Source organism: Leuciscus leuciscus (genome assembly GCF_965113295.1).
Source record: "Leuciscus leuciscus genome assembly, chromosome: 4".
Taxonomy (NCBI): Eukaryota; Metazoa; Chordata; class Actinopteri; order Cypriniformes; family Leuciscidae; genus Leuciscus; species Leuciscus leuciscus.
In genome coordinates this window covers 8,357,205-8,384,826 of record NC_138728.1, presented here as the reverse complement: position 1 = coordinate 8,384,826, position 27,622 = coordinate 8,357,205, and the positions used below count along the sequence as shown (strand labels likewise).

The 27,622-nt window shown below is 38.1% G+C and overlaps 1 protein-coding gene across 7 annotated transcripts; it reads left to right on the top strand.

The window, feature by feature from the left end:
* Window positions 1-480: 480 nt before the first annotated feature.
* On the top strand, window positions 481-27,397 carry mical3b (microtubule associated monooxygenase, calponin and LIM domain containing 3b). 7 transcript variants are annotated; one of them, XM_082166234.1, is made up of 31 exons: window positions 481-917; window positions 4,833-5,156; window positions 5,249-5,456; window positions 6,420-6,533; window positions 6,611-6,712; window positions 7,099-7,254; window positions 7,448-7,548; window positions 7,643-7,900; window positions 8,877-8,992; window positions 9,099-9,225; window positions 9,300-9,384; window positions 9,484-9,631; window positions 10,249-10,445; window positions 10,548-10,654; window positions 10,738-10,809; window positions 13,508-13,675; window positions 15,038-15,148; window positions 15,720-15,903; window positions 16,817-16,911; window positions 17,411-17,688; window positions 17,775-17,995; window positions 18,300-18,377; window positions 19,507-20,766; window positions 20,843-20,931; window positions 22,185-22,427; window positions 22,516-22,609; window positions 24,789-24,854; window positions 24,975-25,067; window positions 26,088-26,187; window positions 26,320-26,393; window positions 26,508-27,397. In XM_082166234.1, exons 2-31 carry the CDS (start codon window positions 4,896-4,898, stop codon window positions 26,690-26,692), a joined length of 5,391 nt encoding a protein of 1,796 aa, XP_082022360.1. In that variant the 5' UTR covers window positions 481-917; window positions 4,833-4,895; the 3' UTR covers window positions 26,693-27,397. The 7 variants fall into 7 exon arrangements, with proteins under 7 accessions (XP_082022360.1, XP_082022359.1, XP_082022363.1 ...); XM_082166233.1 differs by having other exon boundaries at window positions 482-917; window positions 17,772-17,995; XM_082166238.1 differs by having other exon boundaries at window positions 484-917; window positions 17,772-17,995; window positions 22,320-22,427.
* Window positions 27,398-27,622: the final 225 nt, after the last annotated feature.

Genomic DNA, 27,622 nt, shown 5'->3' with positions numbered 1-27,622 from the left:
TCTTTGTATGTATGGCTTACTTGGGTTGTTACCAACATCTGGTGAAAATGTCATGTCAATAGCACCTTTGGAAATATATTTACTGAGAAAAATGATGACGTGTTCAATACTTATTTCCCCTGCTGTATATATAGGCCTATCATTTTATTTTTTGTAAATATTTTTTTTTGCAGTGTTTTTCTTGACTTTTCCATGGACCCCCTGTCACTCTTTGCGGCCCCCTATAGGTGTCCCTGGACTGAAAAGCCAAAACATTTTTTATTTATTATTATTATGAATATCTAGGGTCTCAATCCAAAATGCAATAACAGCCACTTGAGGGAGACAGTACACTCTTTTTATGTTCAGAAGATAAAGTAGTCAAAAGTAGTCAAAATCTCTCTGTCTTTCCTCCACCTCTCCTCTCTCACCCTCCCCTCATCTGCGCTCTGTAATCTCTTTAAGAAGCCTCCGTCCCGGGGCAAATCAGATTAGATCTAGAGCTGCTTTCAATAACACTCCAACACTAACCACCAGCAGATCCACTGCAATAATGAATCTGTACAGTTAACATGCGCTGGCAGGAATATGCGAATCATCTACAGTGTGTATGTGCCATAGAGATGTACGTGTGTGTCCTGAAAGACAATGTTTGTGTTTGTTGCCTGTTTGAACGCGTGTGTGTGTAGAGGAGGAGTCAGCATGTGCCTGGTAGCTCCTTCCTCTGACCTTGGCTACAGAGAGATGGTGGAGAGAGAAAGAGGGCAGAGTGTGTGTGTGTGAGAAGCGGTGGAGCTAATTCCTGCACTGCAGCTGTGTATATGACACCAGAGTTAACAGCTCTAGATCCACTTGGGAACTTGCCAGAGAGAAACGCAGCGAGAGAAGAGGAAGGAAAGCATGTCAGCAGCATGTGCAGCCCACAGAGAAGCAGCACGGTAAGTATCACTTGCTAGTGTTGAATTGAATGTATTTGTGTGCGTGTCTCTCTGATGCAGCAGTGTTGATGCTTTTTGACAGTCTGAAGCAGCCTAGATTGATTCAAATGCTCAATATGATATGGAAAGAGCTGAAAAAGGCATATGACTGCAGCTGTTGGATGGTCATTTACATGGGAACACTTTGACTCTACTGTATGTGCTCAATGATTAGCCGTATATTTCATTAATATGTGCATCTGTCTTTATAGTTTCACGGTGTAATCAAGGTCTGAATGGCTGACTAGAGGAAAAACTGATCGATCCTCTTTCTGCAGCACTTTCCTTGCTCTCTGTAATCCTCTGCTCTCAATCTGCACAGCAGTCAATCACCGAGACATTTGAGAAGAGAGAGAGGGGAATAAGGATATTGATGCAGGTCATTCATTTTTATGATGATGCTCCAGGGATTTGCCCTCCAATTATGGTGGACATGATCATGCGTAAATGACGTCCAATGCAGTGAAATTTCTGTTTTGAGAGTCACTTGCTGTTCAAGCCAAGACTGCACTTGACGTGACTACTTCTTCTTTCTATAAAGAGTTGACATGAAAGTCTTGTGAGTATATTTATTGCTTAAGGGAACAGTCAACTTAAAAATGAAAATTCTGTCATCATTTACTCACCCTCAAGTTGTTTCATACCTGTATGAGTTTCTTGCTTCTGCTGAACACCTAAGAAATTATTTTGTAGAAGGTCAGTAACAAACAGTTGATGGACTCCATTGACATCCATAGTATTTTCTTTCCTACTATGGAAGTCAATGGGGTCCATCAACTGTCTGGTTACCGACATTGTTCAAAATGTCTTTCATTTGGGAAAAAGAAAAAAACATGAGATGGGAGGAAAAAATTGATTTAAAAACGTTGTGTTTCTTGGGGAGTGCGATCATTTTGCTAGCGAATGCGAAGTTTCTCTGGGGAATAAAATTTTTTTTATGAAAGAATGCAAAAGCATTGCGATATAATTTCCCCCAAAACACCATGTCCCTTCATGGGCTCCTTATGATGTGGTTAATGAGGTGTGGGGAAGATTATCAGTGAAAAACAATTTCAATTTGCTCTGTTCATAACAAAAATAAAGCTATTATGTGTCATCAGGAGACTTGGAATATAAGTTCATGATAATTTTATTGTGCTTTTTGTCATGGTGGGAGCTTGACAGCTTCTGGTCACCATTCAGTTTTCTAAATGATGACAGACTTTTCATTTTTGAGTCAGCGCAGTCAGTAATGTTCACAGTAGAAAGATTAGATTGACAGTCGCTTTCTCTCAGTGGGTTGCATTCCCCAGAGTTAATGCCAGGCTGACCCCATGCATTCTATTCTAGATGTATCCTATTCTGTCTTAGAGACAAGACAGATTCATTGAGTGCTAGAGAGAAAGAAAATCATCATTGCATATAATCACAAGGAATCAAATCAGGCGTCATCTGCAAACTCATTTAATGAGTCATTCTTATGTAGGCGCTTAGAGGTCAAACTATTCATCCAGGCTGGAGTGCACAGCTTGTGCTGAATGAATTGAGTTAATGCAGTTGCAGTAATCTTTTGTAATGTGTGTAATGAAGTGGTTTATTGTCTGTCATGTATTGATGACTCTACATAGCACTACAAACCCTGCCCCTTTTACACAACAGCCAATCAGAATCAGTGCGGGAGCCACTGCAAACACATTTGTGACCCTGGATCACAAAACCAGTCACAAGTTGCACGGGTATATTTGTGGCAATAGCCACTGTATGGGTCAAAATTATCGATTTTTTCTTTTATGCCAAAAAGCATTAGGATATATTACTAAAGTTCATGTTCCATGAAGATATTTAGTAAATTTCCTACCATTAATAATATATAAAACATTTATTTTTGTGAGTGAATGCAGCACAATCGCGAAACAGAAATGGACAATTTTAAAAGCGATTTTCTCAATGTTTCGATTTTTTTGTACCCTCATATTCCACATTTTCAAATAGTTGTATCTCGGCCAAATATTGTCCTATCCTGACAAATCATACATTAATATAAATCGTATTTATTAAGATTTTAGATTATGTGTAGGCCTATATCTCAATAAAAAAAATGTTTTACCCATGTGACTGGTTTTGTGGTCCAGGGTCACATTTAAGCTATTTTATACTGTTTATGATACTGTTTATATATATAATACTTGATATAAATTATTATATACACACACATTTATAATATATATATATATATATATATATATATATATATATATATATATATATATATATATATATTATAAATGTGTGTGTATATAATAATTTAATCTATTCCCTATGACCATGGCAGATAAGACTTACAAAACTGGTGAACAACACATTTTTTATTATTTAAATGATATCACTATTATTTATTTTATATTTACTCAAAATTCACTTTTTGAGAACAGATTTTGCATTATTAATTATTAAAAGTTTTTTTTTTTTTTTTTTTTTTTTTTTTGTGGAATGACAATAATGATGATCATAAAATGTCCAAGTATTAGCTAATAAATGTTTCTGAACAATATATTATGTTATATTCTATCGCTAATTATTTATTATATATTATATAATAATTTGTCAGATATTGATCAAGTATTGTGCGTGTGTGCAGCACCGGAGTATGAGACATATTATATTTCAATTTCAATTCAAGTAATTTAATTTCAATATAAATATTTATTTTCCTTGAGCATTTTATTGACATTTGTATAAGCAACGACACAAACTGATTTGAGGAGTTATAATGAGAGACGTGTGTGTGGAACATGAGCCCCTTTCACACAGCGCGATGATCCCGGCAAATTGCCGGGAAATTGCCAGAACGCAAACACGACCCGGGATGGATGCTGGGTTGGGGACCTAGTAATATTGCCGTGTTCAGTCCAGGAACACGCGCTGTGTGAACAAAAGCCGTAATAATACCGTGACGTAGTGATGACGCTGAAGCCGGGATTTCGCCAGCTAGTGAAACGGTAATGCGCTAGTTTATGATCGAATCAGAGAAAAAAATGCACAAGCGTGGTTTCTCGATAGAGAAATCGCAGCTCATAAGCAAATTTAAGACGCTGCTGAGACATTACAACTCACATGTCACGTGTCTTTGATTTTTACAGGTTGTGTGTGAACGCACTCTCTAGCCCCTTTCACTCGGGTTCGTTTGATTTTGGTTCATTCGCACTGATTTTCCGGAATCAGAGAGTGCGTTCACACACAACCCGTAAAAATCCCGTAAAGACACGTGACATCGATGTGACTTGTAATGTCTCAGCAGCGTCCTAAATTTGCTTATGAGCTGCGATACTCATTACGGGACTGAACACGGCAATGTTACTAGGTCCCCAACCCGGCATCGATGCTGGTGTTGTGCTCGACCCATGCCAAATTATTACCCCCCTAGTATTGGTATAGTTTAGGATTAGTTGTGGGGTTAGGATTAGGCAATCAGGTACTGATTTCAACGAGGGGGGTAATAATTTGGCAGGGGGTCGAAATTCGGCACAACACCTGCATCAATCCCGGGTCGTGTTTGTGTTCACAGTCACACTGAAGGCCTTCTGGCAATTTCCCGGCAATTTGCCGGGATCATTGCGCTGTGTGCAAGGGGCTTCTGATTCCGGAAAATCACTGGCAGTGTGAATGAACCAAAATCAAACAAACCCGGGTCAAATCCCGGGTCACTTTATCCGTGTATTTTCCGGAATCTCTGTGTGAAAGGGGCTATTATGTGCAGATAATAGAGAGATAAAGAATGTGGCAGAAGTTTTGCTGACACGTCAGCTTCACGGCCTATCTATTCCCTTTTCCACATTCATCTCTTCCCTGTCTGTCCAAAATCACCCTGCAGCTCTGTAAATAATTTCTCTTGCTCAGATGCCCTGTGTCTGGTGCGTTCTGGAGGTGAGCTGACTCCTGTGTGGGTCTTGAGAAGCGGACATGTGGGACGGACGGTCTGAGACGTGTCATGCGCATGCCCTGTTCGACGCCTTCGTGCAGGCTGGCACATGCAGAGAGACCCTCAGGGCCTTCCAGGAGCTGTGTGAAGAGCTGAAGCTGCATCCCGTGGGTCAGCCGCAGTTCTACCACACCCTGAGGAGCAGACTGCACTACTGGAAGGCCAAAGCACTATGGGCCAAACTGGACAAAAGAGCCAGCCAGAAAGAGTACATGAGAGGCCACGCTTGCACCAGCACCACGGTACAAGCACAGGGTCACCCGCAATGCATTACATGAGAGAGTTCTCTTCACTAGAATGCTGTTTTTACATGTGAGTTTTGCTGTGTGTTCAGTGTCTGATCATAGGCGCAGGTCCGTGTGGACTGCGGACGGCTATAGAGCTGGGATTTCTGGGTGCCAGGGTGGTTCTCGTGGAAAAGCGCGATGCTTTCTCACGGAACAATGTTCTGCATCTCTGGCCCTTCACCATTCAGGACCTCCGGGGTTTGGGGGCCAAAAAGTTCTACGGAAAGTTCTGTGCTGGAGCCATAGACCATATCAGTGAGTAAACGTGAGATCAAAATGGAATCAAAATTTGATTTACTTAAAATAAAAAAATAAAAAATCTTAATACACATTAATTCCCAGTGAATCATTAAATGTCCTGGCTTTTTTCTCATTTTATTAAATGTTACATTAAATATTTTGGATGGCATTTAATTCTCATAGAGGAAATTTTATTTATATAGAATTTATATATAAATTTAATAGATTTTTGTGTTAATTTGATTTTAACAGCATATGTGGAGATATTCCTTTAATTTATTAGTATTGGTTAATCTTTGATGTTTAAATTTGTATGAAATTTGTGGTTCCTCTATTTTTATATTTACCATTTATATTTACCATTTAATTATAAAAAAAAACCATTAAATATTTAATAAGTAGATTTATTTAAATGTATAATTTATATTTTATGTATTAAATAAATATACTAGTTTGTAGCAAACATCAAAATGAATATCCCTTTTTTGTACTGTACATTATAATGTTGTGCTACCTAAATTCACTTGAAGTATTTAAAACTATTTATTTTCGTTTTTAGACTAAATAGTACAGAAAATAAATAAATCCAAACAAAAAAATTTAATCTTAAAGAAATATAAGCATTTTAAAACTATCATCCATAACATAAAATTAACAGTATCAGCCAGAATTTTTATATAGCTATATTAATTTGACTTGGCAAGTTTAATATTTTAACAATTTTTTACAGTTGAATGTTTGACATATGAAATAACATAAAATAAATATGCTTTGAAAAATATGCAGTTTTGCTTCTCAATTTAATCCTATTTTAAGGATGTTTATATATTTATTAAAAAAATAAGACACTGATAAACAGTATAATATTTTGTAGTGTATTCTGAAAGCGTTTGTGATATTCTCATCAATTGATTTAGTTGATTTCTAAACAGTTTAGTGTATTTCCACTATTTATTGTCAGCATCTATTTATGCTCAGGTATTCGTCAGCTGCAGCTGATGCTTTTGAAGGTGGCCTTGTTACTGGGTGTCGAGGTTCACGTGAATGTGGAGTTCAAACATCTACTGGAACCTCCAGAAGACCAGGAGAAGCGTAAGAGAAATGGAACAATTTCACCCTAATTTTATCTGCAAATTAACTGATAATTTTCATGTTCATGTCCTGTTCAGGTGTTGGCTGGCGAGCAGAGGTCCACCCCGACTCTCATCCAGTCAGACAGCTGGAGTTCGATGTGGTTATTGGTGCAGACGGCAGAAGAAACACCTTACCAGGTATCTGCAGAAACACAGCCTCAGACCATTGTACTCACAGAAATGTACCAAACAGATGCTTAGGTCGATGGTTAATATATGTCATGATGACAATGTCTTCCTAAGTTCACACAGTTTATAAACCATAGTTCCTCAGTTTCCTGCTATTTTTCACTTGTCTTCCTTTTTCTCATCCATGCACCAAAACCCCAAAAATATGTTGTGCAGACAATTTGTTCTCTAATTTGTACTTTAGTTTTAGTCATAGGAAATGGCGCCACTCACACAGTCATCTATAACAGACAGTTCCCCTATTCTAATTTTACCCTGCTTTGGACATCTTCATATCACTACTTCATTGTTTTCAAAACTCCTGTGTAAGGGTTTGATTTGTCTGTGTCCTGTAGGGTTTCGCAGGAAGGAGTTTCGGGGGAAACTGGCCATTGCCGTCACAGCGAACTTCATCAATCGCAACACCACCGCTGAGGCTAAAGTGGAGGAGATCAGCGGTGTCGCCTTCATCTTCAACCAGAGGTTTTTCCAGGACCTCCGGCAAGCTACCGGTACTGAATTATTTCAGTGTAACTTAAACATTACCAGAGTTCAAAGATACCAAGACCATATGTATTGCACTCAACTGCATTTTAAGCAACTAATAATCATTTTTGCACAGTTAGGCACCTTTGTCTTCTCTGTGAATGAGTTTATCATGTGTTTAAAATGATGCAAACGTCTGTCAATATCTCTTCTGTGCAGGAATTGATCTAGAGAATATAGTATATTACAAAGATGACACTCACTACTTTGTAATGACCGCCAAAAAACAAAGTCTTCTGGACAAAGGAGTCATTCTGCACGTGAGTCGTCACATGATCGAATGTTGTGTGCTGATGTCTGCTTATCGCACACGTACCATTGTGCGTGATTTCTTCTTTTATTTTTGTTGTGCAGGATTATGCTGACACCGAGACGCTGCTGTCCAGGAAAAACGTGGACCAGAATGCACTGCTGTCGTACGCTCGTGAAGCAGCTGATTTCTCTACCAATCATCAGCTTCCTTCTCTGGACTTTGCCATCAATCACTATGGGCAGCCAGATGTGGCCATGTTTGACTTTACCTGCATGTACGCCTCTGAGAACGCAGCACTGGTGCGCCAGCGCAGGGAACACCCTCTGCTGGTCACTCTGGTGGGGGATAGTTTACTAGAGGTGAGAGCAAGAAGAATGAGCAATGCAAAAAAAAAAATGTATTAAGTTGTTTTTACTTGTTTTGCAGTTAAAATATCCAAAACCTTAAAAATAAATAAATTAACTTTGTATTAGAATCACTGCGTACAAAGCACATCGGCATCATATCAGTTATCGGCCCATATCGTTTTTGTTTTAATTTATCATTATAGTTTTTTTTGTTGATATTGTATATTTAAATTTGTACAAAATGTTCTCTACTTTTTACATGTTCCACTTAAAACAATAATAATTTAATAAATAGATTTATATTCAAATTATAAATAATATTTTATTGTATTAAATAAATATAGTTTATCAGTCTTTATCAAAGTTTTTTTTTATTATTTATCTGTATAGTTTTCTATTGATATTGTATATGATTTAAATACGTGGAAAATGTTTCTGTACTTTTTACATTTAGCACTTAAAACATTAATAATGTAATAAATCGATTTATATTAATATTATAAATAGTATTTTCATGTATTAAAAAAGATAAATAAATAAATATCCATTTTTCATACTAATGTTGTGATGCTTAAATTCACTTGAATAATTCAAAACATTTTATTTTTGTTTTTAGGGTTCGATATTTAATTTATTTACACTAGATAGTATACATGAATTTTTATATTTGCCATCTATCAGCTATAATATGAATATATTTATTGGCTAAGCGGTATTGGACAGAATTTTAATATCGGTAGATTTTAACTTGGCATATTTCATCACTTATTCATATTTTTCAGTGCTAATTTTAATGCAATTTATGCTTAAAAGTCTACAAATATAAACTACAGTTTAAAAACTAGTTAATAATATCTTATGCAGATATTTATATTGGAAAATATAAAAAACACCATGATTTTTTTGTAGTACATTCTGAAAGCTTTTGTAATATTTTCAGGTATTGTTGGCTCTGATTTTGTTGATTTAAATTTTTTTTTTCCTATAGCCATTCTGGCCAATGGGAACAGGAATAGCTCGGGGCTTCCTGGCAGCCATGGACACGGCCTGGATGGTTCGCAGCTGGGGTCAGGGCAACACCCCTTTAGAGGTTCTGGCTGAGAGGTCAGGGCTAAAAAGAGATCAAAATGATTTATGAACATTCAGTTTTGACAATGTAGGAATCATAATTCTGTTCTAATATCCCTCCTCCGTTTCTTCCCTATCTCAGAGAGAGTCTGTATCGGTTGCTTCCTCAGACAACACCAGAAAACGTCAGTAAAAACTACAGCCAGTACAGCGTGGATCCTGCTAGCCGCTATCCCAACATCAATATGCAACTCATCAGCGCTGCTCAGGTTAGAAACATGCAGTTCAAATTGAGTCATGACCGATAATGATGCTCATGATAATGCTGAAAATGTGTGTACAGGTGCGTCACCTCATAGACACAGGTGAGGGTCCGGTTTTGCGCCTTGATGCTGTTAGCTCCCCACACCCAAGACTTACACGGCAAGGTATGTGTTACTTCACATATAGTATAACATCTCCCACATCACATACACATTCACACACAAGCTCACATGTTCTCTGTGTGTGTGTGTGTGTGTGTGTAGAGTCAATGGCTCGTTACAGTAAGCTGCTGACCTGGTGTGAGGAGCAGACGCACGGTTACATGAATGTGTGTGTGACGGACTTCACAACTTCCTGGAGGAGCGGCCTGGCCCTGTGCGCCCTCATTCACAGATTCAGACCTGACCTCATGTGAGTCCACACTCTTTAATCTGGGTATGAATGAGGGTTGTGGCGTAGTGTTTACAGATAAGGGCTGGTGACCAAGTTTATATTACAGGATTACAGGTATTACATGACTGCGACATCAATATTTTTTATCTATTACCAGTAAGTTTTAAATATGTACATTGAAATATTTATAAATTTGGGAGATTAACACTATATAGTTAATAAATAAGTATGTCAATAAATAAAATACAAATTATGAAATGTCAATAAATAAATAAATGACATATTTCCATTGGAATTTGATGTATTTATTGACATTTCACAATAAAAAAATTATATTTGCATATTTATTTATTCATTAATTTATTGACACATTTCATTGTTTATCTATATAGTGACATAAATGTATTTAATCTTATAATTAAATATTTATATATTACTATAGCACTCCCATTCCTCCATAGATAATAGTATATTAATGGGCTCAAACTAAAAGCTGGAAAATATTCATGGGGTTTTTAAAGTGGTTTCAGTGCATCAAAAAGAGATTTAGGAACTTAAAGTGTGGGCTGACTGTATTATTACATTGAGTTTTTCTGAATGTGTGATTCTGATACTAGCTCCTTTGTTTCTTGCAGTGATTTTGCGTCTCTGGAGGAGAGTGAGGCGGAGTTCAATGGTCAGTTGGGTTTGAACATGGCGGAGCAGGAATTTGGTATTTGTCCTATAATGACCGGCAAGGAGATGAGTGCACTGGAGGAGAGTGACTCTCTCTGCATGGTCATGTACCTCAGTCAACTACATGAGCTCCTCAAAGACACAACGCCACCTAGTGGTCAGAATAAGGCATTATCTGTTATTTTCTTTTTAATTTGTGTCATATTTTTGACCTTTTATGTTTTTTTTATGTAAACAAATGCTTTTTTCCTCCACACAGAAAACCAAAGTTCAGAAGAGAAATCTGTTCTGTTCTCCAGCACCAGGTCACCCATCTCACTGCTCAGCAAACTGGGACAGAGTCTGTCCCGCAAACGCAATCCCAAGGTTCACACAAACACACACTCACAATTACACAACTGCAGTCTGTAACCCATATTTTAAGCTGATCTATTTTTCATCTCTATCAGGATAAGAAAGAGAAGGAAGTAGATAGTGTTGGAAAGCGGAGGAGAACAAGCCAGGCTGGCCAGTCAGAGGAGGTGAGTAGTTTTGACATGTTGTTTATATATACATACAATATATATATATATATATACACACTACCATTCAAAAGTTTGGGGTCAGTAAGATTTTTTTATGTTTTTAAAAGAAGTATCTTCTGCTCACCAAGGCTGCATTTATTTGATAAAAAATTATATTGTGGAATATTATGACTATTGTGTAATATTCTGAAATATTATGACAATTTAAAATGACTGTTTTCTATTTTAATATATTTTAAACTGTAATTTATTCCTGTGATCAAAGCTGAATTTTCAGCATCATTACTTCAGTGTCACATTATCTTCCAGAAATCATTCTAATATGCTGATTTGATGCTCAAGAAACATTCATTATTATTATCAATGTTGAAAACAGTTGTGTACAATTTTTTTTCAAAATTCTTTGATGAATAGAAAGTTCAAAAGAACAGCATTTATTTAAAATAGAATATTTTCTAACATTATAAATGTCTTTACTGTAACTTTTGATCAGTTTAACCCACCCTTGATTAATAAAAGTATTGATTTATTTTATTTATTTCCCCCTTAAATAAAATTACAATTCTTACTGACCCCAAACTTTTGAACGGTAGTGTTTAATGTTACAAAAGCTTTAGATTTCAGATAAATGCTGTTCTTTTGAACTTTCTATTCATCATAGCATCATGAAATAAAAATGTAAATAACTGTTTTCAACATTGATAATAATCATAAATGTTTCTTGAGCATCAAATCATCATATAATAATGATTTCTGAAGGATCATGTGACACTGAAGACTGAAGTAATGATGCTGAAAATTCAGCTTTGATCACAGGAATAAATTACACTTTACTGTATATTCACATAGAAAACAGCTGTTTTAAATTGGAATAATATTTCACAATATTACTGTTTTTGTTTGTATTTTTAATCAAATAAATGCAGCCTTGGTGAGCAGAAGATACTTCTTTTAAAAACATAAAAAATCTTAACTCCCAAACTTTTGAACGGTGGTGTATATATATATATATACAGTGAGGAAAATAAGTATTTGAACACCCTGCTATTTTGCAAGTTCTCCCACTTGGAAATCATAAAGGGGTCTGAAATTGTCATCGTAGGTGCATGTCCACTGTGAGAGACATAATCTAAAAAAAAATCCAGATATCACAATATATGATTTTTTAACTATTTATTTGTATGATACAGCTGCAAATAAGTATTTGAACACCTGTCTATCAGCTAGAATTCTGACCCTCAAAGACCTGTTAGTCTGCCTTTAAAATGTCCACCTCCACTCCATTTATTATCCTAAATTAGATGCACCTGTTTGAGGTCGTTAGCTGCATAAAGACACCTGTCCACCCCATACAATCAGTAAGAATCCAACTACTAACATGGCCAAGACCAAAGAGCTGTCCAAAGACACTAGAGACAAAATTGTACACCTCCACAAGGCTGGAAAGGGCTACGGGGAAATTGCCAAGCAGCTTGGTGCAAAAAGGTCCACTGTTGGAGCAATCATTAGAAAATGGAAGAAGCTAAACATGACTGTCAATCTCCCTCAGACTGGGGCTCCATGCAAGATCTCACCTCGTGGGGTCTCAATGATCCTAAGAAAGGTGAGAAATCAGCCCAGAACTACACGGGAGGAGCTGGTCAATGACCTGAAAAGAGCTGGGATCACCGTTTCCAAGGTTACTGTTGGTAATACACTAAGACGTCATGGTTTGAAATCATGCATGGCACGGAAGGTTCCCCTGCTTAAACCAGCACATGTCAAGGCCCGTCTTAAGTTTGCCAATGACCATTTGGATGATCCAGAGGAGTCATGGGAGAAAGTTATGTGGTCAGATGAGACCAAAATATAACTTTTTGGTCATAATTCCACTAAACGTGTTTGGAGGAAGAAGAATGATGAGTACCATCCCAAGAACACCATCCCTACTGTGAAGCATGGGGGTGGTAGCATCATGCTTTGGGGGGTTTTTTCTGCACATGGGACAGGGCGACTGCACTGTATTAAGGAGAGGATGACCGGGGCCATGTATTGCGAGATTTTGGGGAACAACCTCCTTCCCTCAGTTAGAGCATTGAAGATGGGTCGAGGCTGGGTCTTCCAACATGACAATGACCCGAAGCACACAGCCAGGATAACCAAGGAGTGGCTCTGTAAGAAGCATATCAAGGTTCTGGCGTGGCCTAGCCAGTGTCCAGACCTAAACCCAATAGAGAATCTTTGGAGGGAGCTCAAACTCCGTGTTTCTCAGCGACAGCCCAGAAACCTGACTGATCTAGAGAAGATCTGTGTGGAGGATTGGGCCAAAATCCCTCCTGCAGTGTGTGCAAACCTGGTGAAAAACTACAGGAAACGTTTGACCTCTGTAATTGCAAACAAAGGCTACTGTACCAAATATTAACATTGATTTTCTCAGGTGTTCAAATACTTATTTGCAGCTGTATCATACAAATAAATAGTTTAAAAAATCATACATTGTGATTTCATTGAGATTACATTGTGAAAATCATACATTGTGATATATATATATATATATGATCATATATATGTTAAATAGTTATTTTATACACATTGCGGTGTAAAAGGCATGTCGTGTTTTGTATAATGACCCGTATAGTTACATTAATGTGTTTTTGTTCATCTGTCATTTGTTAAACCTGTTAAATAAATTATTTGTGATATTTTCCTGATTTAGGAGGACGTTCCTCATGATACCAAAGAAAATATGACTTCAGCAGCAACTCCCGGGTCAGAACCGAAGGTCGCTGAGGGTCACAGTAAGGTTCGGTCAATGGCAACGCTACTGTTGGCTAAATTTGAGGAGAACTCAACACCGGCCTCAGCCACTGGACTGCGCAGACAGGTGTGTGAGTATTTGTGTGATGAATGTGTACTTTAACATGCGTATTAAAATATACAATAATGTAGAGTAGGATTTTGGACCAATACAATTTTGCTGTGGGCGGGGCTAGGAAGCATGACACGTCAGAAATAGATACCAAGCAAGAGATATCGCGTCAAGGCTGGTTAGGACTTTGTGTCAGTCATTTAGCTTGAATAGTCACGTTCTGGTTCTGACAGTCTTATAGTAACTGATGAAGTAAGATCTTGTTTTGGTTCTGATAAAATGTCACAGTGCCTCTTTTAGCCATTAGATGTTGTGATGTATTCCTAATATAGAGTGAATTAGCTCATCTTGCCCCCAGCAAAAGCTGCTGACTCAACCTGTGGCCCCTGCGCAAACACACTTTAGCGTAGCCGCTAACAAGCTGAACTAGAATTGGCAAAGCCTCTGTGACATACATTAGCCTGCTTTTGTCAGGTGTTCTATTAGATTAAAAGCCATTTAGGTGATTGACAGTAACAGCTGCAGCATTAGAAGATGCTTTATTGGATGTTTAGTTTACTGTACAGCGCATAACATTTTCATGTCCACTCTCCCTACCGAAGAAAAAAAGCACACCGCAACAGGGTTTACGCTACAGAGAAACGATTCAATCTCTGCCAATTAAAAGCGATAAGGTAAAAAGACACCTGTACTTTGAGATCCAGTAGGGTCATTTTTTGCGATAGAAATGGCTAATCTGGTTCTGTTTTAAGCTTCTTTGGTCTCTGGTGTAGTTCAGGGACTGTTGACCCAGTATGAATGGGTTATGAAGGAGCTCTGTGTGCGAAGTGTCCTGGGGCTCAACAGCCTATCAGTGACCGGAGGCCGTGGGACATGTGATTTGAGGGCCTTAACTGAAGAATCTCAGACAGAATGATTTGTTATCTCCATTTTATTTTCTTTGATACTGACTGACTGACTTTGTCTTTGACTGACAGTTTTTTAATTGATTTTTTATAGATACTACTGTGTAATAACTATAAAGTTTTAAAAATCTTTCTAATTCAATGGGAATAGGGAAGTCCACACCACAGCTATAACAATAACGGCACAGAGGAACGATTCAGAAGGATTTTTTCACCTGACTTTTAAGAACTTGACCATTTAAAGTGGCAGACATTATAACTGCACCGCACGCTTATAATAAACAGAACAGTATCATCCGTTGGTCTGGACGCTTACATAGTTATTGCTATAGTTAACTTTATAGTTATAGTTCTTGGTTCCTTTATTCTCTACTTTCCAAGTCCAACCCTTTTACTCTCGGTTTTCATGGTTTTCATCTCAACAGCATTTTCCATTCCTGCTTGTTTTCCATGCTCATCTTTTAATTTGTAGAGCTACATTCAGATGTATACAGGCGGAGTGAGCTCATTGGCTCAGCAGATAGCCAATCAGATTCAGAGTCAGCAGGATCAAGCTCCCAAGCTCCTTCACAGGAGGGAGTTGGTAAGAGTTCTCCTGTAGTGGCAACAAATCTTCCCTAACATTTTGAACGTTCTTGTGTTTAAGTGCCTTTATTACTGTGTGTGTGTATGAGGCCGGTAACCCAGCATTGAATTTTGTTTGATGTTATATATTTACTAATTACTGTTTGTGTGTGATGAGTTCCTGCTGTAATCCAATTTCTCTAATAAGGCTTAACGCTTTACAGCTTTGTTAGACTGATCACACCCAAAGCGTTGTTCCATGAAAGTGTTGCAATCAAATGTAATTTACTGTAATGATCAAACTTTTGTCTTTGGCATCTGGTGAATTAGGCATCTTTGAGCCTTTGTTTGAAGCATTTCATTATGTTAGCCATATTTTATTTATCATATTAAAATCATTTGATATTTATTAAAATAAAATAAAAAAATAATATATTGTAACGTAAAAATAAAATAATAATGATAATAAATAATAACAAAATAATATATTTAATGCACCTTGTCACCCCGGGTCTGTAACTACTACTGACCCATATGTGTGTGTTAGGCATCTTTATTCTGACTATTGACCTTTGACTTCTCACCTGTAGGGATCTCAAAAGGAGTTTCCTGTGAATATGGGCGGCAGTGATGTGTGTTATTTCTGCGGCCGTCGTGTTTATGTCATGGAGAGGCTGAGCGCGGAGGGAAAGTTCTTCCACAGGAGCTGCTTCCAGTGTGACCACTGCAGCTCCACGTTACGCCTTTCCAACTATGCTTATGACCAATTACATGGTGTGTGTGTGTGTACAATTAACCATTTAATACTTCCACTAATAAAATGATCATTATCATTACTTGGTGATTCTAAGATTTTATGCTCCAAAAAAAAAAAAAAGGCCTTTAGCTTTTCATGGATGTTGTCACAAGATGGGAGACAAAGAGTGTGAAAATTCCCTGTTGTTGCCGTGGGCTACTGTTTTCGGCCAAACATGTGACCCTGGACAACAAAACCAGTCTTATGGGTATTTTTTTTTAAATTGAGATTTATACATCTGAATAAATAGGCTTTCCATTGATGTATTGTTTCTTGGGATAGGACAATATTTGGCCGAGGAATCTGGAATCTGAGGGGGCAAAAAAACGAAATATTGAGAAAATCGCCTTTAAATTTGTCCATTTCTTTTGGCGATTGTGCTGCATCCACTCACAAAAAGACATTTTTGATATATTTAAGGTAGGACATTTACAAAATATCTTCAATATCTAATGATATTTGGCATAAAAGAAAAATCGATAATTTTGACCCATACAATGTTTTGCCATGCGACTTATGACTGGTTTTGTGGTCCAGGGTCACAATTGTTCTTTTGTTACCATTGCACAGTCATAAGGTCTGCAGTGTGTATGTGTGTGTGTTGGGACAGGGCTTTTATTGTTGCCCGACAGTAGGGCACACACACATAAACTGAAGGCCCTCAGCAAATTGGCACTTACATTTTTTTTTTTTAAATAGGAGTCAAAACTACAAAACATTCTAACTGATAGGCTTATGTAGATCACATGACTCAAACACTTCAAGTTTTAAAAAGAGGCGGCATTTAGACCGACTTCTGCTACAGTATAAATAAGACATTTACTCCCTGCATCAGCTACTTTTTTATTTTCTCGCCCTCTCACTTCTTTTCCTGTCTTTCGGTGTGTTCAGGGAAGTTTTACTGTAAGCACCACTACAGCTTCAAACTGGCTAGCGTGGCTCAGAGAAAGAGATCGGCCCCATCTGTGGCCCCTCGGCCTGCTCAGGTAACCTCATCTTTCATCAGATCACCAGTATTGTGTATATATATATATATATATATATATATATATATATATATATATATATATGTAGTAAAATTCGGAAGCTTTTTTTGTATATACTATAATCAACACCGTTTTTATGTAATGTAATAAATTGAATTTAATAAATTGAATTTACACATATATACATATACATTATACCTCTATAATAATGTATGTATATACTGCATTCAAATATATTAATGTATTTTATGCTAAATAATATTTTGTAACAATTTATGTGAAATATTTACATTTTATAAATACAATATATTAACATTATATAATGATTATATAATATACATAAAAACATGTGCGATTACAATAAATAGAACATTATCATCTGTTGGTGTGGTACTAGCTAATATAGATATAGTTATCTTTATTGTTATCATTCTTGGTGCCTTTATTCTCTATGTGTGTGTGTGTGTGTGTGTGTGTGTGTATGTTTCTGTCTCTTCAGGCTCCCCCTGCTCCATCCTCAACTTCTACGTCTCTGTCCTCTCCCGGGTCAGTGGGCACAGCCACTCCGCCAGACTGCTGGTCCTCCAGCGCCCACACAGACATGGCATCCAGCCTGGCCAAGAGACTGTGTGGTACACCAGAGCGCATTGAGCTGGAGAACTACAAACCCTGCCCTGAGCAACAGGACAGCCCACTGCAGGAGGTTCCAGAGGAGACGCTTGCACAGCACAACCTCAGTGCTAGCTTGCAGGAGAAGAACACAGAGGAGCAGTCCAGGTACCCAAACACGCTCTTCTTGTGCTCCTAATATTTACTGCCATGTTTTGTCCTGGTAAATATGTTTCTTTTTTGGTCTTCAGTAGCTCTGAGTCAGACCTAGAGGAGGAGGAGCTTGCCTGGAAGAAGGGGGAGGGGTTGCTCTCCAGGACCAATGGAGAGAGAGAATTAGACCTGGGGGAGGGGATAAAGGAGGAAGAGGGAGTGGAAAACCAGGAAAAACAAGAGGAGGAGGAGGAGGAGGAGGAGGAGGAGGAAGCAGCAGAAGTTTCAGAAGAAGAATATGAAGAGGGAGTGTCTAGTGATGGTGAGTGTATGTTCATATTCAATATCTTTAGAAATGACTAATAAAATGAGCAAAAAAAGTTCAATCTTATCTGAAATTTCTTTACTATATAGCTTGTTTATTTCAGAGAAATCATCTTAATATAAGGTATTGTTCAATTGAATTTCTTGTAAATTTTTTGGTGTCATATTCGCACAATATTTTGGTCAGTGTATTTGTGCGTGAAGTAAATATTGTCATGCTTGTTTGTATGTTTATTGTTGTGTATTCACGACTGTATGTGTGTATTTTGGGCTGTTGACACAATGTGTATGTATGTGTATAGAGGGTGAGTACTGCCCTTGGGAGAAGGAACGGCTCTCGGGGGTGTGGCTTGAGGAAGAGGAGGCGGGGTTTGTTCAAGGTAGCACCACCCCCGATGACCATTTATAGCCTTCTTTAGCAGTTGCTGCATTACTTTAACCCAAAAGATATTGTTTGCAGGTTATTTCATTTGCAGGCTGTGCATGAATACTAGTGTGTTTTAATCTGTGTATATTTTGTAATTGCATTGGCTTTTATGTTTTTGCGTTTTGCTGGATTTTATTGAAATAATTTGCAGTTGTTTAAGTTTGGCTGTTGTAAATATTTGGCAAATTATTCATAAATGTGTCCTAACCAGGCACGGCATAACAAGATTTCATGTAGTAATGTATCTGCCCACACCGAAAGCAATAATCCTGCAGTATGTAAACAATATTTGTGTCCACCTTATTTTTAACATAAGAGTGAGATCGGCTATTTGTAACATGAATTTGTGATGCTTCCGGTTTTACCCATTTCCAGTTATTTTTAGCTGCACAAAACCGCTCGTTATGCTGCTTGATGTTGCAAACTTGTATTTCTTATCATATTAATTTAATGTATTGTCATATTTATAAAGACATTGGTTTGTAGCGCAAATAGTTTTACCATTTACTGCACTTTTAACCACAGCATTGTTATTCTTAATAAATCGAAAGTCTCACATATTCACAGAAAATAGCTAGCTTCCGCATTGCAAAATAAGGTGGATATATAAAAAAAAAAAGCAAATGGCCAATAAAATGTTTTGTTTCTTTAATGGACTATGCCTGGTTAGCACATACAGTAGTGTGGTGTTAATCACTTTTGCATTTTTGAAGTATTAATAAAGAAATTAGCCTACTTTATAGATCCTAGATCCTATACGCAAAAATGCAATGTTTCACATGGTACATACATATATCAAAAATATAGTTCCAGAACATCTGGATCTGTCAAAAGTGAAAATCCAAAATTATAAAATGACTCTACTATAGTTTATCTATATCATGATTGACCCATACCGTCTTTATCATCTTATCTTTTTCAGGCTGCTTCATGTTACTGCTTGTTTAAGAGCATCTGAAAGGATGCACCGCTTCCCCTGCCAAACTATTTTGTTAAGAAGATTCTAGAACTCTAGAATTTTTCTAGATTCAAGAATTCTTTCACATTCTCATTTGATTTCCTTTCATTCTTTTGTTAACTAGAGTCCAGTGAAGGGTACAGTGACGACCCAGATATAGATGCCAGTTCAGTCAGAGAGTCCAAACCATGTGACCAACAGGAACAAGAAGAGTCCATTCCATTCCACCAATCACCTACCTCTATAGAGTTCCCACCCTCCTTGAAACAACCAGAATCAGGCCACACACCCACACCTGAGCTGTCGACAAACCCCAAGATCCCACCTGTCAAGAGGTCAGAGGTCGTAGAGGAGTTCTGGCTGAAGAGTGCTGAGATCAGGAAGAGTTTAGGCCTGACTCCGCTGCCTGGAGAATTCCTCCCCAAACATAAGGCAGCCCAAACATCTAATGCTAAAGAGAGCTTTTACACCTCAGTCGCATACAATACCGCTGCTTTGGATTCTGCCAACCAGATGGCAAGAAACTGTGACTCCAGCACACAAACTCCCTCTCTGACAGACTTTAAAAGTACATCCCCACCTGGACCATCTACCACTGTGGATGGCGATACAGGCGTCGCTTTAGAAGAGGCGATCGGCCGCTGTTCTGTAATCCACAGACTCAGCATCACTGTTGAAGGTTGTGTGATGGCGGACAAGCAGGGTTTGGACCTCAATTCCACATCATTTGTCAATGAAAGTGTTTTGAATTCAGACGCAGGTCTTCCGACACCTCCCTACAGCCCATCTCACTCCCCTCTTGTCGGCAAGCAGTGTCGCGCCTTTCGCCACTCCGAACCCATACTGGACCGAGAGGTTATGGAATTCACATCTACCTACGCTGCTTGTGTCCCGCAGCGGGACGGTTTTAAACCAGAACTCGATCAAGCTCTGAGTCTTCCCCCGGATGAAATTGAGATCCTGTGTGGGGATGAGGCGGAAGAGGTTTCTGGACTGCCAGAAAGTTCTGGCGTTCAGACGGACAACCGCAGGCTAGAGAACAGGAGGACGCTCCCGGACCGGCTGGTCGCCCCACTGCTGGCAGGGGGACCCGAGGTCAGGCTTCGTAGGTCAGAGATTAAGCTGTGGGGGTCGGACACGGGTGTGGAAGAGAAGGAGAAAAAGCGCAACTCGTTGTTTTCGCCCCGTAAAAGCAAGAAGAGCACCAATGCAACAGCTGAAACACAGCAGGAGCCAGGGAAGCACAAGTCCCTCTGGAAGGCTGTTTTTTCAGTGTATAAAAAGGACAAAAAGAGGAAGGAGACAGTGGTGGTGGCGGAAACTCTCCCTGCCGCAGCTAACACTGAGAGTAAGCGGAAAGTGCCGAGTACCAGCAGAACCTCAGGTGAGATTAATGGATCTATAAATAAAAGGTATCACATGAACTAGTGGCTGTAAGGTTTTGTCTTTCCTCATCTCAGACCTGTGTTTCCGGAAGAATCCAAGTTTTTCTGAAGACACAGACTTGTCCTGCCATGCTCTTCTAGAAAGATGTCCTCTCAGAGTTCAGGTAGAGTAAAACACTCCCTCTTCTTGCATTCTCGCTTTATTGCCTTTCCTTATATTCATATTTTTTTTAAATATTTTATTTGTAAAATATTTTTTATATATTTGTATTAAATAAAATATTATAATTTGTACATATTTTTTTGTTGAGTTTTTTTTTTTTCGTGGTTCACTTTAATGTTAGCCTATATAAATACTTTTCTTTGCACAATTTTATTTTACTTTTTCATGACCATTTCACCCTTTTCTCTGATCCTTGGACTTAAATGGACCATTTTTTCTGCTGTGCCTATAAAACTTGTACAGTACCTGTACTGTGTAAACGTCCTTTTCACATGTGGAGCTTTGTGTCAGAAGTCTAAGAATTTCAGAATGAGTCCTTTTTGCAGCTTAGTTCCAATAAATTGTGTTTTTATATTCTGAAAGACAGTACATTTTCATAGTACAATGAACTCTTTTTGTTGAAAAATCAAGCACATTATAGATATAGATCTCACAATATAGATATAGATCTCACAATATAGCCCCTTTAATCCCTTGCTTTTTATTTTTGCTTTCAGTTTTCTTCTTGTATTGATTTTAGTCTTTTACTGTACATATTGGTATGGTTCTCTTCAATCTTTGAATAGTTCAATTATTCTCATTCTTACGGCATCCGACAATAGGACTCTTTGTCTGGCATTCATCCGTGACTCCCCTAGAGTTGTATTGCTGGACTAATGGAAACATTTAGCGCTTTGTGATTTTTATTATTAAACTTTAGAGGCATTCAAATGTCTTTTTTTCTGTCTGCTGTGCTGTCAGATGAGGGAGGAATTGTCAAGTCTCAAGTCTGACATCAAGTCTGACATCAAGTCAGACCTTCTGAAAGAAACAGTTTATGAAGAGGTGCATGAAGGGGAAGAGGTATCATGTTATTGCACAGAATTTTCCTCAGGCTTTAGATTGTGATGCTGAAAGTAGCTTGTAAAGCACAGTCCTCTGTGGTTGGTAGCACATAGGTGTGTATTTTGTATTGGTTACACCTGAAGTTTGTGCTGTGGGTAGCACTGTTTACCTGATGTACTCGAAATACAGTTTAGATTAATACAATTTCTACGTTCTCTCTCCCGAGTCGCTTTACGTGCCTCATGCGTTGGCGTTCAAGAGGGCGTATGCTGTTAAGGTAGCATCTTTTTATTTCACATGTTTTGAGCCCCTTCAACTTTTAATCCCATTGGCTGAATCAGAAACACTCAGCGTCTTGTTCCTCAATAGAAACAGAAAAGTGTTTTTCCTGAGCGGCCAACCAAGGAGACCACCCCACTGTCATCATGTCCGTCAGAGGTGGTAGGTGTTTGGGTGGTGTTCCCGGACCCCTCCAGCATAAGTATGTCTACCACGCTGTTTCAGAGAGCAGGAACGGAGGAGGAACTCAATGCAAAGCTGACACGGCGAGTGCAGAGAGCAGCGCGCAGACAGGCCAAGCAGGAGGAACTGCGGAGGCTGCACAGGGCACAGGTGTGTGTGTGTGACATCTTTTGAAGCGTCATTGTTTGTTTGTCTCTTAAACGGCGTGTATTTTATATTTTTGTGTATGTCGTCTCAGATAATCCAGCGTCAGTTGGAGCAGGTGGAAGTAAAGCAGAGACAGCTGGAGGAGAAGGGGGTGGCTGTGGAGAAGGCCCTCAGAGGCGAAGCAGGTACCTGTCAATGTCCTGTCAAAAAGATGAGCCGAATAATATTTTATTGAAAATTGTTAATCAATTTGTTCATTTAATGATTCAGATAACTGAATGAGTTGCATTCAGTTGTTTAAAAAAATATATTATTGTCAGTTACATAACTTTAATAAGTACTTGTCTGTGTTGTTTCAGGAAAATTATGATGAAAAAATAGAAATAATATCATTTTATTTAGTATAATAAAATAACTAAAATGTCTAATATCTAAATTTTTATTCAACAAGAATACAGTAAATTGATCAAAGGTTACCGTAAAGACGAGGATTTTATTTCAAATAAATGCTGTTGTTTTTAACTTTCTATTTATCAAAGAATAATGTAATAAAAAAATAAAAAAATCTAAATAATCTAAATAATAAATAAAACGTTGCATAAGACATTAACCCTGCTGGGGAAAAAACTGCTGAAACCAGCCTAAGCTGGGGCCGGTTGCATAAACCGCTAAGACTAGTCTAACAAAAAAATTCTTTAAGACTGTTCAGAACTTTTTGAGTCAGTACATAATAACGTAGGTTGGTCAAATTTGATACCAAAAAATAAGACTGACTGCCAGTTGACTAACTGCTAGCGGGTCATACTAGATTTTAAGACACTGTCTAAAAGGCACACTATGCAAGATTTGTACCTTAATATAACAGCTTCGAAATCATTTTGATGGTAAACAAACTCGTAGTAGGGCGAATCATCCCGATAGCAAAGCAGTGGGGGGACGCCGCTGGCAAAACCAGCAATGCAGGTTTGAGAGGTGGCGCCCCGACAAATCTCGCGAGAATCACGACTTGCTTTACGGCACGACGTCGCATCAACAACATAAGAAGCAGCCTCTATGGAAGAAGCTAGCATGCATTTCAGACGTGAATCATGGCAGAGTCATCAAAGAAAGCGCGGTCGGAAGATTGCAGAGACGGCTCTGCGTGAGTGTTTACGACAGTAACGTTAAATACAAGTACTCCACAGTGACTCTAGGGTACAGAAACTGCATAGTGTGCCTTTAACTTAGCTAATGGCTATGTTTATGTAAATGGGCCCTGGTTTGTTGTTCTTAGCTGGTATAAGAGGGTCTTCGCTAGTTCAAACTAGACTCCCAGCCTGACCAAGCTAGTATTTAGCTGGTCTCCCAGCCTGACCAAGCTAGTATTTAGCTGGTCTCCCAGCCTGACTAGCTGAAAGATAGCTTGACATAGCTGAAACTAGCTTAAGCTGGTCTAACAGAAGGTGGCTTGTTTTCATAGAATGTGTCTTGAATATAAGTGTATTTTGTAATTATATTTTTTCACTTCCTTTAAGCTTAAATCTCACAAATATTTAATGAATTACATTTATTTATTTCATATTTTTAGGCATTTTATGATGTACTCTGAAATGTCATCATCTATCACTGTTCATACCCATTATATGTTTGTTAGTCTTACATTCATCAAAAACATCGTGTTTTATTGGCACATTTATCATTTTAGCATATTTGTCGAAACACTTTGTAGAGACAGAGCAGCACAGCACAGGGTATTATGTTTCCTGTGACTTTTAAGGGTCACGGTCCTCATGATGTGTCCTTCCTCATGATATAGACTTCTGGGAAGACTCTAGTACCTCTGACCTCTTGGACGTACATCTGGGTGGTATGTACAACACATTTGATTCGAATGAGCGCTCAAGACACTAACAAACAGCTTTAGCGTCTTACAGGCTCATTAGTTAATGTGTTAACGTGGTGGTGTTTTCTTTCCGTGCTGTGGACACTGTCCTGTCTGCTTGCTGTTAGCTTTGTGTCTGAACTGAATCTAGATGCTCGTGGTAGCATTATTTGGTTGGTATCGTCTGGTGGGTGTGACTGTGTGAGATGAGGTTTGAATGGCAGGACTGTTAGTAATACAAATACTGACTTTTGTCAGGGTAGATGGTATATTCCGGTGCTATTTTATCTTAGAAAGATATGAGGACGTTTAGGCAAATCTCTCTGATGGCCTACTTTCTGAGACAGCAGGTTTACAGTCAGACCACTGACTGGACATGAACATCCAACTCGACCCATTTCAGCTTCGCACCTCCCATTCCTCCATTATTCCCTCTCTCGCTTTGTTGCCCTCCTGAATACCTCCTCTCCCTCTTTTTTTCCTGCTCGTCTCTTCGGTCTTAGTCGAGCCTTTTCTAGGTTCTCCTCGTAGAAGGCCTGTCTATCTCTGTCCTTGCTGTTCCCCCGAAGGTAACACCACCCCAGCTTCCCGTCTCACCCTTCTAGTGTAGAATTTTTTAGAGCTATAATTACTAAATCCTCCTTTTTCTCTCCTCTCTTCTCTTTCTTCCTTCATCCTGCTGTACACAGCCAAAGCTAAAGGGACAGAACACGATCATTCAATTTATGTCTGTACAGTCTTTTTTCTTTATGTAGTGCAAGAACCTCCACTACATCAGCTAAGTATGTTATTTCTCTCCTGCAGTCTTAATTTACGCTCTATAACCTTTCGTGATGGAGTTGCATGGGCATGGCATGTCATTGGTCTGCATGGCTGTCAGTAGATCTAAAATGTCAAATGTCTTATTCGGGAATTCCTATGAAAGGACACTGTATGTGTGTATGTGTGTGTAGATGTTTTTATTATTATTTTCTTGTCTGTAGCAGTGTCGTGTTTGGTTTTGTCTGCTTGCACATTATTAATTTATGTAAATACTGGTCAACAGGTTGGGGTCAGTAAGATTTTAAAGAAGTAGGATTTAAGATTTCAAAATTAAAGAAATTAAAGATTTCAAAAGATTCTAATTCAAATTAATGCTTTCTATTTATCAAAGAATCCTGAAAAAAAGTTTCATGGTTTACACAAAAATATTAAGCAGCACAACTGTTTTCATCATTGATAATAATAATAAGAAATATTTCAGGGGCACCAAATCAGCCGATGGATCATGTGACTCAATGATGCTGAAAATTCAGCTTTGCCATCACAACAATAAATTATATTTTCAAATATATTAAAATAGAAAACAGTTATTTTAAATTGTAATAATATTTCACAATATTACTGTTTTTACTTGATCAAATAAACTCAGCTTTGATGAGATTTATCTAAAAATAAAAAAAATCTTACTGACCCCAAAGTTCAGGGTTTATAAAGTAAAATTACCTTTTTAAAACAATATTATAATATAAATAAATAAAATATGAATATTATTGATAATAGAATGAACTTTAATATTATAGATTTTTAATTTTAAAATAAATATGACTTGAATGTCTTTCAGACTGTCATTACTTCAAGTTTAACCATGTTATATTGAGGGATAAAAGCTAAAGCCAATTTTTACTTGCATTTTAGTGCTCGACAAGTGTTCATTTGACCCTTTTATAGGTGTTATTCATGCATGTGAATGTTAGCGTGTCCATCACACACAGGGTCCCATCATCATCCTCTCTCTCTCTCTCTCTCTCTCTCTCTCGTAGGAATGGGAAAGAAAGATGATCCTAGTTTAATGCATCAGTGGTTTAAGCTTGTGCAGGAGAAGAATGCACTCGTGCGCTATGAATCTGAGCTCATGATATTGTGAGTATTTTACGTTCAGCTTTCTGAAGTCTCTAAACTGTGGATTGATCTGGCGATGTGTAAGTGTGTTCTTCTCTATCTGGTCTAGTAATGTCTGATTGCTCTGTGCTCATCTGTGTGGTCTGTCCGCAGTGCTCGTGAACTGGAGCTGGAGGACAGGCAGAGCCGTCTGCAGCAAGAGCTCAGAGAGCGCATGGCCGTGGACGGTTAGTACACACAGAGGATATAAATAGTTCCTCCTCTGTGGTTTTCTCGCATAATGGTTCTTCAGTTAATAACAATTTCACTGCAGTCACACGGCTCCTCCTTCTCTCTCTCAGACCATCTGAAGGGAGAGGACGAGCTGGCGGAGGAGAGACGTATTTTGAGCGAGATGTTGGATGTGGTGGAGCAGAGGGATGCGCTGGTGGCCTTGCTGGAGGAGCAGCGAGTGAGGGAGAAAGAGGAGGATGGTGACCTGGAGTCCGTCATGCTGTCTAAGGGCTTCAGTTTGCACTGGGACTGACTCGCACATGCATGAAACTCATCATACCGCTTTTAAGGGCTCCAAAAATATGCAGCTGCTCTGTTTTCATTGGTCCAAACAGGCCCGTCCACCTGCATTCTGGGCCGTATGTGCAACTACACAGGTGTCTGAGTAATTAATACCAGGACTTGGCCCATAAGTGATTCTCTGTTATCTGAGGTGCAAAATAAAGCCTCTGATTAGAACGAGTGGCGATGTCTTGCTGCCAAATAATGCTCCTCTAAGACTGCTATGCTACTATGCAAAGGAACGTCTTTTTGTCTGCTTTTTGTCTTATTTCAAACAGCTGGGTAAAGTTAAGCTACAGCTCTACTTTTACCCAGATTCATTATGTTTTGACTTGACAGAAATGAATATGAAATGGCATATATAACCACATTGTCATTGTGCAGTACAGACTGACGCATGCAAACTTATATACACAAGATAAGGCCTGTCTTAATGTATGATTGAGATGTTTTTCTTTTTTTATCTTCTTTTTTTTTTACCTAATTTACAACTGTTCCTGTTGTTTAACCCACATAAGCTCATTTCACACTGTCAATTCTCAATATAAAGACATTAATTTATTGGCTGAAATGTGTTTTTTAAATTATAATGATTTTTTCATCATAACTGCATTTTACATTTTGTTGTTATATTCATTCTGTAACACTTACTTCCATTAAACAACTCTTCATTTGAGAGAAATGTGTGGACTATTACATTTTCATTTGATTTTGTTTTTTGGCATGAAAACCATAAATATGGTACACTTTGATGTCCTATAACTTTTTTAATGCATTAGTAATAATACTCATACTGATAAGTACAAAAATTATATTATACATACTTTTTTGTAATAACCAAACTTATTTATTATTATTAATTTATTATTTATTTGTTATAAAAGGCCTAGTTCTATACAAT

What these genes read in the sequence shown, in the direction of transcription:
- mical3b (XM_082166233.1), top strand. Translation starts at nt 4,896, where the DNA reads ATGTGGGACGGACGGTCTGAGACGTGTCATGCGCATGCCCTGTTCGAC. An exon ending in TTAGAGGTTCTGGCTGAGAG is followed by an intron (nt 8,993 to 9,098) that starts GTCAGGGCTAAA and finishes TCCCTATCTCAG; the next exon opens with AGAGAGTCTGTATCGGTTGC. An exon ending in GGAGGCTGCACAGGGCACAG is followed by an intron (nt 22,428 to 22,515) that starts GTGTGTGTGTGT and finishes ATGTCGTCTCAG; the next exon opens with ATAATCCAGCGTCAGTTGGA.